This window comes from Vulpes vulpes, chromosome 1, assembly GCF_048418805.1.
Source record: "Vulpes vulpes isolate BD-2025 chromosome 1, VulVul3, whole genome shotgun sequence".
In the NCBI taxonomy this organism is placed as follows: Eukaryota; Metazoa; Chordata; class Mammalia; order Carnivora; family Canidae; genus Vulpes; species Vulpes vulpes.
In genome coordinates, this window is record NC_132780.1 from 126229861 (window position 1) to 126248344 (window position 18484).

At 37.2% G+C, this 18484-nt stretch overlaps 1 protein-coding gene across 12 annotated transcripts in view; it reads right to left on the reverse strand.

The window, feature by feature from the left end:
• LRCH3 (leucine rich repeats and calponin homology domain containing 3) overlaps nt 1-18484 on the reverse strand; it is a 115083-nt gene that overhangs the window by 12276 nt on the left and 84323 nt on the right. For 4 of the 12 annotated variants that reach the window (XM_072727442.1, XM_072727375.1, XM_072727520.1 and 1 more), the window contains 5 exons: nt 12963-13034; nt 9168-9216; nt 8581-8688; nt 6760-6878; nt 6029-6166 (listed from right to left, as the gene is read on the reverse strand). In XM_072727442.1, the coding sequence (XP_072583543.1) occupies nt 6029-6166; nt 6760-6878; nt 8581-8688; nt 9168-9216; nt 12963-13034 (486 nt within the window). Of the gene's footprint in view, nt 1-6028; nt 6167-6759; nt 6879-8580; nt 8689-9167; nt 9217-12962; nt 13035-17695; nt 17750-18484 lie in introns of all 12 variants that reach the window. The other 8 variants (XM_072727674.1, XM_072727471.1, XM_072727591.1 and 5 more) reach the window with 3 other exon arrangements.

An 18484-nucleotide genomic window follows, 5' to 3' on the forward strand; every position in this document is an offset into this window, starting at 1 on the left:
GAGAGAGGCAGAAACACAGGCAGTGGGAGAAGCAGGCTCCATGAAGGAAGCCTGATGTGGGACTCGATCCTGGGTCTCCAGGATCATGCCCTAGGCTGATGGCAGCGCTAAATCGCTGAGCCCCCCGGGCTGCCCTAAAATTTTTTTTTAAAATAAATAAAACTTAAAAAATAAATAAATAAATAAATAAATAAATAAATAAATAAATAAATAAATAAATAAAACTTAATAAAAAAGTTTAACTGAAAATAAAAATTTAAAAATTATTTTTAATATTTTACTTTTAAGTAACCTCTACACCCTATGTGAGTCTTGAACTCAGAACAGTGAGATCCAGAGTTGCATGCTCCACTGACTGAGCCAGCCAGGCATCCCAATAATAATTTTTAAATTTCAAATCGAAAAACTTTCAAAAAGGTCCAGAAGGATGAGAAGAATTAGGTTTCTAGGAAAGCAACCATTCTTGCCTCTGCCAAGTTCTTAAATCATTGGGGTAAAAATCATTTTAAAAAAGAGAGTGAAACATAAATAGTAAAATCATGATCTACTTGACAGAAGAAGAAAAACCCCATCAGGGCTCACACTGGCTAATTTACACTAAAGCTGGGGTCCTTCTCTTCCACTTTTTACAAGTGAAAGAGTAGGTGTTCATAGGACAAGTGATGCTGTGGTCTTCTCAACTTCTGGCTAATGAGGGAGAGATACAGTAAACTGAGGTACAAAGGAAAAGTCACTGTGGTGAAAGCTATTAGGACCAGGGCTTAACTTTAAGGGAAGTTGGATAAATAAACACAAAACAACTGCTTTTTACTTAAAAGAATTTTTCATTGGCTAGAAATTCCCTCTCCCTATACTAGTTTCCCTTTTTGTCTGTAAAAATGGACATAGAAACAATGCAACTAGCTTCTCTTATTGCCAAGGGACCTTAGCTAAGCAAACCAGGATGTTGATCTGAGTTTGAGAGAAGGTTGGCGGGTGTGTGAACAGGGCGCAATGGGCTTTGTCAAAATAAAGGGACTGAGCATTTCATTCCACAAAATGACGACCCTTAAATTTCTGAACCTCTACTATTCAGATGCCAACATCTATGGGAAGGGAGAATGAAATAGCTCTGACTGTGTAGGAAGAAAAACAACTTTGTTTCTATGCAAAAGAAAGGCTAAAAGGATGGAGTTCATGCTGCTAAGTTAAAACTGGTCCAGGTATTACCACAATCTCAGAAAAAAAGAAAAGGTTCAGAATAGTGATCATGGGAACTAATTCAATATTACCTCCATGAAGGCTACTAGTAACCCAAGACAAAAGATGTCTCTGTGTTTGCTGGGGGTGTGGGTATGGGTGGGGAGAAAATGTCTTCTGAGATTTCTCTTGCAGACAGCAGGGTTCTCTGACTGATGAAGGTGAAGAGGCAGGAGGAACAATCAGCTCTTTTCCCAGTCATTTTTTGCATTAGCATTTATCCAAGTTCTAGGGATGTAGGAGAGTATTTTATAAATGGGATCAAACTCCTAACAGTCTGATGAAAGTTGTGAATCTGCTCTCAAGAAGAATACACACACGCAAATTAGGGTGTTGTGGAGCCCGAAAAGCCCTAGGAGTGCTTGATTCCAGGCTACAAATGTGTCCCAACAGAATGGCTAGTCTAAAGGACCTACACAGTAGACTCCCTATCACTGGAGTGCAGAAGGACTCATGATTTTGACTTAAGTCTCATTGAACCTGCTATCCCCAAAAGCTTTTCCAGAAGTTTGGATAATATAACATAGAGTTTTGGATAGCCATGTATAGTTCGTTCTAATTCTTTAATATACAGCCTGATCTGAATAAAAAGTCTTATGCAGATTTGGAGAACAAAGTAATTTCAACAAGAGCATAATCTATACCAAAAGGAACAAGAAATACACTGTTTCCCACTATTCTGAAATTAGAAATGATTTGGAAGTTTTCAGGTCACCTACCTTGGTGATACGGTTTATTCAGTGAGTTGTCATATTACAATATTTGTAATGATTTTTGATATGATTCACTAGTATACTTCTAAGAATGTGAACTGTACTGCCTAACACCTATGCCTTTTAAACCAAACAGCAGTTTATCAAACATCACTGACTCTCCCAAAATAACAAAGAAAGATGAATTGTAACCTAATATTTTGCAAACACATATGCCTTTCTGAGTTTCCTCTGAAATGCTTGGACATAAGACCTCCCCTTATAATGAGTGGTTATTTTTTGAGTTGGGGAAAAGAGGGGATCCCTGGGTGGCGCAGCAGTTTGGCGCCTGCCTTTGGCCCAGGGCGCGATCCTGGAGACCCGGGATCGAATCCCACGTCGGGCTCCCGGTGCATGGAGCCTGCTTCTCCCTCTGCCTATGTCTCTGCCTCTCTCTCATCTTCTCTGTGACTATCATAAATAAATAAATTAAAAAGAAATAAAAAAAAAATGAATTGGGGAAAAGAAATCCTGGTTCTTAGCCACTTTTCAAAGAATTACAATAAATCACCATGCTTTAATGCAGCCATAAATAAATTGCTATGGTTTTTCATTAGTGTATGGCTTTATTTTTTTAATTTTATTTTTTAAAAAATATTTTATTTATTTATTCATGAGAGACACACACACACACACACACAGAGGCAGAGACACAGGCAGAAGGAGAAGCAGGCTCCATGCAGGGAGCCTGATGTGGGACTTGATCCCAGGACCCTGGGATCACGCCCTGGGCCAGAGGCAGTCCTGCAACTGCTGAGCCACCCAGGTGTTCCAGTGTATGGTTTTAATTTTATATTCTCCTCACAAAAAACCTTCTACTAAGAAAGTAAGTTACCAAGCTTTCTGTATGGTCAGAAGAACAAAAAGGAAGCAATACAGTCTAATACAAAGTGTTCTGGTAATCAATGTAAAGAATCTGTCACCCTTACTCTCAAATTCCATTTTCTTTTAGCTGTTTGCTACTTCCTATGTATTTCCCCTGGAAATGAAAAATGACAGATTTTCCCTTTTTCAACAATTAGTAAAACAATATTTTTTCTTCTTAACTCAGTTGACAGAAACTGGGAAAAATGCATACTATGAATAAACCCTTCCCTTACTGGTGTTGCCGAATAGCGCGTCAATTTCAATTCTCTTAATCACCACCTTTAGGACCCAGACCAAGCCTGTCTAGTCTGGGAGCAAAGTGAACTTTGGTAGGGCTACTATTCTCTGCCTTTCCTATGCAAAACTGAAGGCCTGTTTTCAGAGGTCACTAAATCAAAAGTGGCTACTTATTTTCCTTAGAAGCAAATGCAACACTATTTGTGGATGGTGCCAGAGGGGATAGGACCACATCCTCACTCTTGGGACTTTGGTAACAAAGGAGCTTTTATAATTAGAAGGATAAATTAGAATTTATCCCTAGGGAGGGATAAATGATTTGTATCTGGAGAGGTAGCAAGATGAATGTCCAAAAGTAGCCATCTATAGGCCTAGATACAACTACAATTTCAGTAAAGAATTTATAACAGGAAGTGCCTGCTAAATAATAACAAATGACTGGAAAATCAGATGAGGTCAAACCTTTTGAAAGGTTAGACAATGTTTTAAGCATGTTACAAATGAACAGCATCCTTGGGAACCTTGATTATATTCTGGTTGTGTGTGTGTGTGTATGTGTGTGTGTGTGTGTGTGTGCTGGGCTGGGGGAGAGGGAGCATAGCTAAAAAATATTATAACAATTGGCAAAATTTGAAAACAAAAACAAAAACAACTAGGGAAATTTGAATACAGCTCCGGATGCGTTGGTGCTTCACCCAGTAACACTTACTCCAGCCTGTAAATTCATCCTTACCTGCTACCTGCACTCCTGCTAGTGGCTTGCTACATTCCCTCTTCTTTCAGCCTGATCCCACAGAACACCTCACTCTCACCTCAATGCAGGAGGACTCAGCCCCCATGTCAGTCATTGGCCATAGGCTACAGACAAGAGCAAGGCTGCCTAGGGCAATTCTCTGAAATATTTAGGGGATAAAGTTTTATATTATCTGCAACTTTTAAGTAATGCAATTGAAACACAACACACACACACAGCAAGACTACAAAATGAAATAAATGTCAGATCTAGGTAGATGCTTTAAAAGTGTTCTTTTGTATTATTATTTTAACTTTTCTGAGGGTTTGAAATTTTTATAATGAAAATTTGAAGGGGAAAAAAGGAGAGTGTATCAACCCCAAACTTGCTCCTTCTTTTGTAGGTTACCATCCTGATACTGACTTCTAGATCTGACCAGCAGTGTAAAGAAAACCTGCCAGGCATCCTGAATGCATATTCTCCCTCATTTTACATCCAAGGTTGGTCACTATATCATGCCAATTCCACTTCCAAATAGATTCTCATTCTAAACTGCAATTATGGGATCCCTGGGTGGCGCAGCGGTTTAGCGCCTACCTTTGGCCCAGGGCGCGATCCTGGAAACCCGGGATCGAATCCCACGTCGGGCTCCTGGTGCATGGAGCCTGCTTTTCCCTCTGCCTCTCTCTCTCTCTCTCTCTCTCTCTCTCTCTCTCTGTGACTATCATAAATAAATAAAAATTAAAAAAAAAAATAAACTGCAATTATAATCACATTTTCCTCCTCAGATTCCTTCATTGTTTCTTCATTGTCTACACTATGATAAACTTCTAACTCCCTGACATGGTACACAATGCCCTTATCACATGGCCTTTGGTTACCTCTTTAGAGCTACATCTCCCACCATTTACAATCACACTTTGTGCATCATCTATTCTAAACAACTTAAGAATTCCTTAAATATGCCACAATTATCCCTATCTTTTGCATCTAGGCATATTATGCCCAGGATGCCTTTCCCATTTTTGTTATGCTGGCAAATTTCTTAAAAAAAAAAAAAACTTCTGAGTCATTTAATTTATTTAAGAATTATTCATTTATTATCTATCTATCTATCTATCTATCTATCTATCTATCTATCTATCAGACACACACACACACACACACACACACACACACACACACACAGGCAGAAACATAGGCAGAAGGAGAAGCAGGCTCCATGCAGGGAGCCTGATGTGGGACACGATCCCAGGACTCCAGGATCACAATCTGAGCCAAAGGCAGACGCTCAACTGCTGAACCATCCAAGCGTCCCCATCTCTGGGTTTTTTTTTTTTTTAAAGTAATCTCTATTTTGATGAAATATCAATAGTTCATTTTTGCTTTTATTTCCCTTGCCTCTGGAGACATGTCTATGTCTAGTAAGATGTTTTTATGGCTAAGGTCAAAGAGGTTGCTGCCTGTGTTCTCTAGGATTTTGATGGATTTCTGTCTCACATTTAGATCTTTCATACATTTTGAGTTTATTTTTATGTATGGTGTATGAAAGTCATCCAGTTTCATGCTGCATGTTGCTGTCCAATTTTCTCAACACCACTGTGCTCAACATGGCGCTTGAACTCACGACCCTGAGATCAAGAGTTGCATGCTCGGGATCCCTGGGTGGCACAGTGGTTTGGTGCCTGCCTTTGGCTCAGGGCGCGATCCTGGAGACCGGGGATCGAATCCCACATCGGGCTCCCGGTGCATGGAGCCTGCTTCTCCCTCTGCCTATGTCTCTACCTCTCTCTCTTTCTCTTTCTGTGACTATCATAAATAAATAAAAATTAAAAAAAAAAAAGTTGCATGCTCTATTGACTGAGCTAGTGGAGTGACCCTATGCTGGCAAATTCTTACTCATACTTTAAGAATTAGTCCAAATTTTACCTTTTCTGGGCAGGCTTGCCTGAACTCTCCAGGCAGAATTAAGTGGTCCCTTTTTTGTACTCCTACAACCTCTTATATTTCTCTTATTAACAACTGTTATTAATCATTGTTTACATGCCTATTTTTTCTCTAGTAGAAGTGAGACCTGGGACGATAAGGACTAGACTATATTTGTAACCCAAGTATTCTGCAGAATGCCTGCCATTGTACATAATAAATGTCTGATAAATAGCCAACGCTTTTTTTTTTTTTTTTAGCATAATATACTTACCACAGCTGGTGAGGGGACATGGATGCTTGGGACAGATCGAGGCCGCACGTGATTGGCCAAATGGCAAAGAACAACACCATCAGTTAGAGCTGCTCCAAGATCACAAGGCAGTGATACTTTCAGCCGGTACTCAATATGCTAAAAAAACAGGAAAATGTGTAACACATTAACTGAGGGTAGCTGACACACAGGACATAATGTGAGTTATAATGAAATATATTTAATTAGGAATCAAGATAAAAAGCAAATAACTTAAGTACCACAATCCCTATTTTATCCTAAGTCAGTAACTTAAGGATATCTAGTACATACATATGGCAGCCAGGCCACAGTATATGTAAAATACATAAAAAATTTATTTATATTCCTCTATTTTCTGATTAAAAACAGAACTAGATTCTCTCTTCATTCCAAAGTAAACACTACATGTGATGTGTTACATGTATATCTGTTTGTGTACATACTTATGTTATTATTACTCTTACAAGATTTCCTTACATGAGACAGAAAAAATTTTTTAAATGAGTAAGGCCAGGGACTGAGCTTTATAGAATAACCCATCTCATTTTCCTAGTAAAAGCCGAAAAGAATGTTCAGCAAAATCCCTTTTAGGCTTATCATACAATGGGCACTTGTTGACTCTATTAAAAATTTTAAGTCATATAAACAAGTGATTGCAGGGTTATGGGTTAGTAATAACACTGCAAAAGTGTAATTCAAAATGTACACACTTTCCGTAGTTGATCTATTAATTCTAGCTCTTCTTCTCTCTGTCTTGAATTCGGTCTTGTTATGGGATCTGCAGAATCAGTGGTAAGTGCAGAGGATGAAAGAAGGGGTGAAGCATGACCTAAAAAATATGAATATGTAAGACAGAAAGGCAATTGCTAATGCTGGAACCTGATCACAGGTTCCTCACCAAGTATAGCACTTCCCACTTCTGGACTGACTCTTAAAAAACAATTTTTATTATAAAAAGTTTCATATATATGGAATAATAGGGAAAATCATGTTAGAAACTACCAAATGTCTATTACCCATTTAATTCAACTAGTTTTGATTAAAAATGTTTTCACTGAAAAATAACACACACAGAGAGAAATTATGCAAATCATAAGCAAAACAGCTCAATGAATTATCACAAATCAGATATGATCAGGTCAATAAAATGCAACATCACCAACACCCAGAAGTCCCTCTCATGCTCCCTACCCGCCAGTACCTATCGGTCGCTTTTTTTTTTTTTAAGATTTTATTTATTTATTCATGACAGGCACAGAGAAAGAGAGAGGCAGAGACACAGGCAGAGGGAGAAGCAGGCTCCCTGCAGGAAGCCTGACATGGGACTCGATTCCAGGTCTCCAGGATCACGCCCGGGGCTGACGGCGGCGCTAAACTGCTAGGCCACCGGGGCTACCCTCTGTCGCTTCTAATAACACAGGTTCTACATCCTTCCTGACCTGTAGTGCCTTAGAATAGTCCTGTCTAGTTTTGAACTTTCTATAAATGAAGCTATACTGTATGTACTCAAGTATGTTTCTGTGTTTGGCTTTTTCTGATTGACACTGTTCTAAGATTTATCCATATTGTTGTATATATTTGTTCACTTTTACTTTACACAGTATCCCATTATACAAATATGCCACAATTATTTTTCCACTGTATCACTAATGGACACTTTAGGGCTATTATGAATAATGTTGCTATAAATATTTTCATACATATTTTGGTATACATGCTTACACATTTCAGAAGGCAAAATTGCTGGTCATAGGATATACAAATGTTCAACATTATTAGATAATATAAACAGTTTTCCAAATTAATTTACAATCCCACATGCAGTGCATCTCTGAGTTACACCGAAAGTAGTTACTTTGACTTGAAATGTTTGTTCCTACTTCCAGGTAACTTTTTTGGAGGCCAAGCAGATGTATGTCATATTAACTAAAAAAAATTAGACTCAGTTGATGGTTTTTTTTTTCAGTTGATGTTTTTAAAAAAGAATTACTTGGGCCCTTGGTGGCTCAGTCAGTTAAGATCTGACTTTGGCTCAGGTCATGATCTCAGGATCCTGGGATCGAGCCCCACATCAGGCTCCCAGCTCAGCAGGGAGCCTGCTTCCCCCTCTCCCCCCCTGCTCATGCTCTCTCTCAAGTAAATACATAAAATCTTAAAAAAAAAAAAAAAAAAGAATTACTGATTCATTTCTTTAAGAATACATAAAACAGCTTTTATCAACAGAAAAATCTAAAAAAAAAAAAAAAAAAAAAAAAGAGTTCATTACAGAGAGGAAGAACATGCCCTAAAGCCCCAAAAAAGTATTTTGTTTATTGTTTATCTATAACCTCCTCCAGGTGGTACTAAGAAACGAGTTAAATTCAAACAAGATTCTACTGTTTTAATGTCAGTAAGATCACAGACAAATGCAGAGTTTAAAGCTTTTGCCAAGTGATGTCTCAGGGTAAAAATTTAAAAGCATTTAACAGTTAATGTCACTGTATAAAGCAGCACCCACCCCGTGGCCCTGCTTTTTAGTCACTGTGACCTACCTTTATTTGCTTCTGCCCTGACAGCTGCTCGGAAAAGGAAGCTTTCAGGGCGCTGGGCCTGGTTTCTCTGAATAGCAGCAGGAAAAGAATATGCAGGGGAATGATGAACTATATCAGCATGGAAAAGCAAAATAAGATTAAAGGAGATGGAAAAAAAATGTAACAGACACACATGTCACAAAGTTCAATAAATGGTATAAAGATCAAATTAAACATGGTAATAAGATGATAATTTTGTTTATTAATACAAAATCTGGTACAGAAAAGTGATCTTGAAATCAGGAAGGCTGTATGTATTTTTAACTGTCATGTTATTTTTGGTATATCAATAAAGGCAGAATGAATGTTACTATATTGAACAGAATCTCTTGTGAACCTACAGCCCTGCTAGCTTATGCTCATAGTTCATATCAAATGGCTGAATAAACAACCAGTTGAATTAAAAAATGGAAAATGTGCAGGAAGTTCTCAATTTGGGGTCTGGTTTTTCCTCTCAGAAAAGGAAGCCACAGCTAGCTAAGAGGTAATTTATCAAGAAAATCCTGGTAAAGAATTATTTTTGATGTGGTTTTTGATGTGTCTATTACCTGTTTCTGTTGTAGGTGAACTTGTTATGGCATTAGATCTGTCATCATTCTATGGAGAGACAGAGATATATCAATACTTATTATTCAAGAAGAGGTACTTTCAACATTTATAACAACCTGGGATAAAAGAAAAAAAAATCATGCAACTCTCCTTTAAAATTAAGTCTAGAAATGAGAATTCGGTGTAAGGGTTAATTTTGTACATTTTTTTAAGGCCAAACTTTTCATTTACTTCTATATGATACAAGATTTATGTAATGCATTCTCAAAGACAGTCCTATTATATAACAGGTCTTTCCTAAGACTATGAAAAATGATAATCCTAGGGCAGAAAATTTTTTTGTGAAATGTATAGAGGAGACTAATTTCATTTCCTGGTAGTCTGAAGTATTTTTCTCCCCCTAGAGTAAAATTTAATGTATTAAGAAAAAGTGATGAGGTTTCTTTATTTTAGTTAGGAAATAAGATGTTTGAAAGGTCAACAATACTGAAGACTTGACAGGAGAGTAGAATCAAGAAAAGCTAGAATAACAGTCTTTTAGGCCTTGACATCTAGACTTAATAAATTAAACATAACTTGATGATATAACTTAAGACACCTTTTTTTTTTTTTAATTAACAGAATGATTTTAAAACACACAGGTACATACATCTGCTCCCATGCTCCTTTTCTCCCTTTTGGTTTTATTATTTTCAGAAATCTTTTATCTCTAGTTGGGATTTAGGCAGATGAAATTAATGAAGACTGAATTTTAACTGCTAACATTCATACATACATACATACATACATAATACACAGAAACCATGCTGTTGATAAGATTCTTGGACTGATCCTGGAAGATAATTTTGTGGTAACAATTCCTTGGTTTGATACTCTTATGCTGAAAATGAAAACTGACTTAAACAGTAGGCTGAGCTGTTTTTTTTTTTTTTTAAGATTTTATTTACTCATAGAGACACAGAGAGAGAGAAAGAGAGGCAGAGACACAGGCAGAGGGAGAAACAGACTCCATGCAGGGAGCCTGACATGGGATTCAATCCCAGGTCTCCAGGATCACAACCCGGGCTGCAAGCGGCGCTAAACCACTGTGCCACCGGGGCTGCCCTAGGCTGAGCTGTTGAGTGAAGCAATGTATAACCTCTTTAGTAGTGAAAAAAGATCCATTCATCAAGTTTATAAATGCGAATAAACTAAGTTTAGGATACTGAAAAGAAACCAACATTTAAACAACAAACTTAAAATAAGAGCAACAAGACCTAATAAAAAGAACAAACAAGCAAATGAAGTAAAATCTGGATATCTTCACAAGGAAACAAGAGTATCCTAATTATCAGGGATTAGGAGATAGGAAAGAGAAAGCTAGTTAGCTGAACAGAGACCTGGTCAAGGACCAATGGTACAAACAGGAAAACATAAAGAGTAAACATTATTCCAGATACAGAGGAAAAATATTTTTTTATAAGGACCAAAGAGAAGTTAGACTAGAAATTTAATATTCAGAAATCAATAAAGTGAATAGGCAACTCTATTAGATGGGAAGGAAGAGCTGGAACAAATCCCACTGAATGGCAGCAAATGTTCTCCACCTCTACGAACACCAGAAGATAATACACAGTTGGGTATAATGAAAAACAAAGCCAGAATAGAGGCGACTTGTAGAATGATGATTTTTAAAATGTACTTTTATTGAAACTGGAAATCTAAGTTACTTGCATTCTAGGAAATGAAGATAATTAGTTCAAATCACTTGGAAGCCATGGACTGTATTTGAGAACTCTTGGAGGACTGGAGCAAAATACAGAAATTGACAGGAACTCCACTTTTACTTGCCTGGTTTACTTGCCTGCTGTAAAGTACCTGGGATATCAAAAAATAGTCTTTTCAAACTAATCATTTACACTGCAGCAGGTCTTGACAGAAAGATAGACTTACCATACAATGGTTCACACATTCAGATTTGATCTTTTTTTTTTTTTTATTCCTTTTTAAGATTTACTTACTTACTTATTTATTGAGAGAGAGAGAGAGAGAGAAGGAGCAGAGGGAGAGGGAGAAGCAGACTCCATGCTGAACACAGAGCCCGACAAGGGGTCTGATCTCATGACCCTGAGATCATGACTTGAGCCTAAATCAAGAGTCGGATTGAGCCACCCAGGCACCCCTGGATTTGGCCTTTTTCAACTATGATTGTGGGAAAAAATAAATCCTAATGCCCTAAGATACCCACCAATGTAATGAATTAGCTTCTCTCCTATACATCTCCTATACTCGTTATACACCTTCCTTGAGAGAATTTTCAAGGAAGAATTTTCTACCCCAATTTTCTGTTTTGTCATTCAAATACGGATCCTAGCTGAAAAAGGCTAGCAAAGGGTTAACATAGAAGAGAATTATTATAAAGTTTTTTTCAGAAGTCATTCAGGTATGTGTAGCATCTTCAATAACAACTAGAGAGAAGGTTTATCAGGTTTACATATATTAAAAGTTGGGGTCAGCATTTAGAAGGACATGATAAAAGAATTTGAAAGTATTCTAGTAAATCAGAGAAGTAAAATGTTCAAAAAGCAAAATTAAATATTTAGAAAAACAAAAGATACAAGATGTGGGACTTAATAATCATTGAGGAGTATGAAGGAAACATCTGAGAATTACGGTGGATACCGAGCAAAATGAGAAAAGCCAATCTAATGCTCAGTGTAAGACGTGAAAAACCCAATTTCATGCTCAGCGCCAGATGGGCTCTAATGAAGGATGTGCTTCTGGTTGGGGACTGTAGAGCCAAAATAGAAGGCAGAAAACTTGAGAAAGCTCAAAAGGTTTAACAGACTAAGAAAAGCATATAAAATGGCCAGAATTTATATAGTGAGAAGACAAAGGCAACATTGTAATAGTTTTTCAAATATAAAAACTTACATAAAGACTGCTAAATAACTAGAAAATCTCTACAGCAGAAAGAAAAGAAATAAGTGTACACCACCGGGGGATAGATCTAAGTAAGATGAGGGGAGAACCTTCTAACAGTGAAGATTACTAATAATTTCTTATATATCTTATAATAACGAGTATGGAATTACCATTCCTAGAGCCTTCAAAATATAAAATACCACAAGGTCTTTTTTTTTTTTTTGTATATTTTTTTTATTGGAGTTTGATTTGCCAACATATAACACCCAGTGCTCATCACGTCAAGTGCCCCCCTCAGTGCCTGTCACCCAGTCACTCCTCCCGCCCCTCTCCCCTTCCACTACCCCTCACAAGGTCTTTATTTAGGCTTGCAGGCCATATTCCAACTCTACTAGTAAGCCTGAAAGCAGCCACAGACCATAAATGAACAAATGAGGGTGGCTGTGCCAATAAAACTATTTACAAAAACAGGTGGCCTAGTGGCCATAGCTTATTGACCTCTATTGTAAGAAGGTTTTGCAGTGACACTTTTGAGGACTGGGACTGAAATTATTTTGCATGCACATTAGACAACAGAGTTAATTTATCAGCCAAAGTAAAATGACTCATGACAAAAAAAATAACCTTTGATAGGAAAATTAGAATGACATTTTAAACAATCTCTATATAAAGAATTTGAACACGGGCTGTGTGTTTCTGGCATGGTAAATCTTTCAAAAATTTCAAGCAAAATTAATGCTAAACTCACAAATATTTTTTAAAAAATAAGCTTACAGATATTTCATGCACTCCTAGATTTTACATTGTCCCTGGACCAATGTATTAGAAAATTTAAGACTTCCCATGCACAACCCTTCCCCGAAGTTCCTAATGCAGTAAACAAGAGATACCTTAATAGGCATGAAGGCAGAAGAATGAGGCAGGGTAGCAGCGCAGCCCACTTGATTCAGCCCTGACAGCGACTAAATTTTAAAAGAGAAAGAGAAGAAACAGATGGCAGCATTTATGTTAGCAAAATGTCAGGCAGGCAGGGCAGATCAGGTCAATGAAATTAGAAAAGGAAAGGTCATGGACAAACTTAAAAGGTTTACTAAAATACCGATAGGGCACAAGAATACTTGGGGGAAAAAAACCCCATAACTTATAAAACAGTTTCCCCACCTGTATAGTTTAAACTATTTTAATAGTTCACAGCACATTAATCAGGAAATGAAAGGCTTTTAGCTGTCAGATTGGAGGAGGCCAAGGCGCAACTCTTTTTGGTTGTCTTAAATCCGGGTTCATCTGATGCCAGCTGCCTCCACCATGCCACCTAAGTTCGACCCCAAGGACATCAAAGTCGTATAGCTGAGGTGCACTGCTGGGGAAGTCAGTGCCATGTCTGCCCTGGCCCCCAAGAGCAGCCCTCTGGGTCTGCCTCCAAAAAAGGTTGGTGATGAATATGCCAAAGAAACCAGTGACTGGAAGGGTCTGAGGATTACAGAGCAACTGACCAACTGATTTTTCAGGACAGATGGGCTCAGATGGGTACCTTCTGCCTCTGCCCTGATTCTCAGAGCCCTCAAGGAACTACCAGGAGACAGAAATAAGCAGAACAATATAAAGCACAGTGGATACCACTTTTGGTGAGATTGTCAACACTGCCTGACTGATGTGGCACTGATCTTTAGCTACAGAACTCTCTGGAACCATTAAAGAGATCCTGGGGACTGCCCAGGCTCTGAGCTGCACAGTGTTGATCGCTGTCACCCTCATGACATTGTAGATGACATCAACAGTGGTGAAATACCCAGCTAGTTAAGGACTACAAAGGAAAATATTTTCATAAATTATCACGTGACACCCAATAAAACCCTAAGCAGGCATGATTTATTAAAAGTGATTTTACGCAGAACTGAAACTGAGAACATCAAAATTTTTGAGCATAATCACTTTAGAAACTGAACTAGTAAGTCCTATGCTCTTCCTATGATGGGGAAACAAATCCAACCAAAGAGTTCATTTTAACTGAGCAGAAATGGCATGAGTAAGAACAGTATTTTTTCAATAGTAAGCCAAATTAGACTTATTATAATTTAATGTAACACCTCAGAGATGAGAAAACAGACATGAGGCTTCTTTGTCTTGCCTTAAGGATGAACCACCATTTCATTTCTGCCTCTGTGTCCAAATGACCTATAAGAGGGTGAATGGGATTTTCCTTTTCTTTGAATCCTTTATCTTTCCACCAACCTACATACAAGTAGAAATATTTGCTATACCTATTAGGTAAATTAGAGGTATATAATTAGAGACAGTCTTATTAGTCGAATGTATTGTACAGAATTTTGATTACAGATACAACTGATCAAAACGTGGGACACCTGGGTGGCTCAGTAGTTGAGCATCTGCCTTTGGCCCAGGGCGTGATCCCAGAGTTCCAGGATCGAGTCCTGCATTGGGCTCCCCTTAGGGAGCCTGCTTCTCCCTCTACCTGTCTCTGCCTCTCTCTGTCTCTCAAGAATAAATAAATAAATTCTTAAAAAAAAATGCTCATAATGTGACAATTACTTAATTTTGTAAAGAGCAGAAAGCAGAGAAGACAGGACTTTTACAAAGGGCACTGGATAAGACTGTATGTATGAAAACAACAAAATGCCAAAGGCTTAAATATATTAAAGCTTTTAGAAGTTAAGTAATATTGAGAAATGTAAACTAGCATCACAACTATGTGAATCATAGAGTAAATGAACTTAAACTTAATATGTGGGTATTCAGACAAAGGTGTGTAGATGAGCAATAAAATAGATAATTATTTTATTATTATTTTTAAAGAGTTGATAGCAATGTTTCTTTTTATGGGGGGTGGGGTGGGAAACCTAATCTAATTTAAGGCAGAAAAAAGTGAAAAAGGAAATGTACCAAAGAATAAGACTGTGACAACAGTCATACACTGTGTATGCTTCACCTCTTCAGTTTTCCTGGGCCTCTTTATAATCAAATGTTCTGGAATTTTGAGTCAATCTCAAAAGTAACAAGGCTGAAAACCACTACATTGTCAAGGGAGGACAAAAGGAGTGGAAGGAAGAGGAAGTGAAATGAGCCTAGATACTCTAGTTTCTAGAGATGAGACACAGATGCAATGGGATATAGAAGAAAGCAACAGACACCTGAAGGGCAGCCCTACGAGAATGTTAATGTCAAAGATATTAAACACCACTAATACTTATTTCAAATCCTATACTTCAAAGTCTTTAAATGAAATCCAATATTTATACCTTGCCGTATCGTCAGACCTTTTCATCATGAAACAATTTAATGAGAGATTATTACATACATAGCATATATATGTTCATTCAGGAAATATTTATTGAGTACTTAGTACATCCCACGGATAATGACAGGGACTGAGTATACACAGGTAATTGCAACAGAGAATATCCCTGTGCCTTACAGCTTATAGTCTAATAGGGAAGAGATATAAAATAATAAATGCCCACCTAAAAGTACTAGGATGAGAAAAAAAATGGAGACAAATTTGATTTGGGGGTTGTGGGCTGCAGAAAGGCCATTTTAAAGGTGTGACATTTAGGCTGATACCTGATAGATGAGGAGGAATTAACCAAGGGGTATATGCAGGGAGGGAGATGCATTTCATGCTGATGGAAACCACATTTGCAAAAGGTTGTGAGGTACAAACGGGCTTGCCTTATTTGAAGAGCTGAAAAAATGCTGGTATAGCATGAGCCCAGGGATTTGAGACAGAGTGTGCAGGAACTTGTAGGCTATATTAAGAAGTTTGGATTTTATTCTAAGGAGTTTCACACGCCATGTTAAGAAGTTAGGACTTGGGGCACCTTAGTGGTACAGCTGCTTAAGTGTCCAACTCCTGGTTTCAGCTCAGGTCGTGATCTCAGGGTCATGAGATTGAGCCCTGAGTCGAGACCCTTGTTGGGCTCTCTGCTAGGTGTAGAGTCTACTTAAGATTCTCTCTCTCACTCTCTCCTGCCCCTCCCACACACTCTCTCTCTTAAAAAAAAAAAAAAGTTAGTACTTTATTCTATCATATGAAGACATCAGAGAGTAGTCTTGAGAAAAATCAGAGATATGATTTAAAACAGACTCTTTTGGCACAGTGTTGGACACTATTTGGCATACAGAAATATGTGAGACATGGTCCTTGCTTTTCAAGGCCATCTCATTTAGGTCAAACATGAATACTGATAAAATGCAAGTGCATGTGTTTTGAAAATGGCTAAAAGCCGTTTCAGATTTCACACTGAGGGGATTTTGTTGTTTTTCCAAATCCCATTTTTTTCCTTGACAAAAAAGTGTGGGCATGCAGGCTTCTATCACTTACTATATGTATTATTAAATCTCATCTTTAGTCTCCTAAGTTGTTTTCAATTATGAGAGGCAATACACCAGGGTGTCTAAGGCAGGTATACTCAAATCAGCCAGATCTAGATTTGAACCTAATCTTGTACTTACTTAAGCTATGTGACCTCAGACAAATTGCATTCTGGACAAAACATACTGTGCCTCAGTAATCATTTGTAAAATGGTGATATGTTTAACTTTAACTGTTAAGATTGCTGTGAGGAGTAAATGAGATCATTCTGGTAGTATCTGGATCATCACAGGCTCTCAATATCTTTCAGCATTAATTTATTTGCTTCCCATGCCAATTAATTTCTAGTACAACTCCAGAGGGTGGTGGTTTTATTTATGAGACTGCCCAGTTAAAATGTTCTTTATCCATCTCTAAGGAAGTGACAATTGCAGAACACACAGAAACACTGACAATGGAGGTCTACATTAAGAAGACTCTCATGCTGAAGTATGCAGTCCATGCAGCAGTTACCAGCACGTAAGACAGGAATTGCTACACGCACTAGACTTTTGAACTGCGAGTTTTCAACATACTATAAAAAATATCATAAAACATGATAGGAAAAGCAATTCTGTAAATGTTAGAGTTCTCTTGCAAGACTGACAAAACTAAGATTTTCACTACAGCTCCTATGTTATTTATACTCATTGTCAGCTGATGAAAGGTAATAAAAAGTAGACTAGTGTTAAAAATGATCAGTAGGTAACATTCCAAGTTAATGTTTCCCAGGGTTTAAAAAATGGGCATGGAGGGATAATCTTGATATAAGTATTTTTTAAAAGTTCGGGATTTTCAGTATCTTAAAATAGATAATAAAATAGAATGGCAAATATACAGTTGTATAGTTAGTGTCATGGACTACGGAAATTCATTTAACACACAGGTGACTAACGAGCCAATTAATGATTAATACGGTAAATGCACTTGGAATTAGAAATGACATTTACAAAACAAATATATTATGCCCTCTCCTCCTAACCCACATACAAAGCCAATGTGGAACTCTATGTGAATGTTTTACTTTTGGAAACACTAACAAAGGTATTTGAATTATAGCTGCAGACTGCTGGGACATTGGGTAAATAATGAACAGTAACATAAGGAAATTGTTCCAGCTATTTGTAAAGCATTTAGTAATGATGCTTATCATGTTTTATGGTATTTAGATAATTTTTGAATGAAAAGTATATTAACTATTCTCCAATCTCAAGACACAGCAATATATAGCTCCATTTCGTGCAAGGCTCTTACCACTAACAAGGCACTATCATCAGTGTGCTGAGACCTTCTGGATGGGAAGGGACACTGGAGAGGTGGAGAGAAATGGAGCAATGTCAAAAACAAATGATGCACACATGTGACATATTTCACAAATACACAAGCAAAGAGGTATATTAAGACATACTGAAGATGCTAACAAATGGGATTGTATTCACAATCATTTTGAATTCATGGATCATAAGAGGTAATAAGTTGATTCTGAGTCATGATTTTCTTCTAAAGAGCTTAAACAACTTCAAATATGATCCTATTGCTTAAAAACTGACTAAAGCAAGGAGGGAATAGGGATTATTTTTATTCACAGAGAATAGAGAGAACTGAAATACAGAAGTAGCAATAATAAAGAATTTGTGGTTATTTAATGAGTCAGTGACAAATTAGAAACAATAAACCCAAGAGTCATGAGTTCTAGTCATTGCATCTCTTTGTTACCTTTCTCAGACAAAATAATACAACTGGAAACTTAAAAACTGTACACCTTATTTTCCTGAGAAGTTTTAATTTTTATTTATTTATTTATTTATTTATTTATTTTTCTTTTCTTTTTTTTTTTTTAAGTTTTAATTTTTAAATAATGAATTTACTCCAGAATGTTCATTAAGGAGGAATTTTGGGGGTAAAAAAAAAGGAGACAGTATTGACTTTGTCTGTGAAAGGTATGTACCTTTATTATTACCAAAGTAAGAAGAGACAACTAAAAAAGCTGAGTTACTCTTTCTGGTACTATACAATGCATAAATTCTGAGATAAGTAGTGACT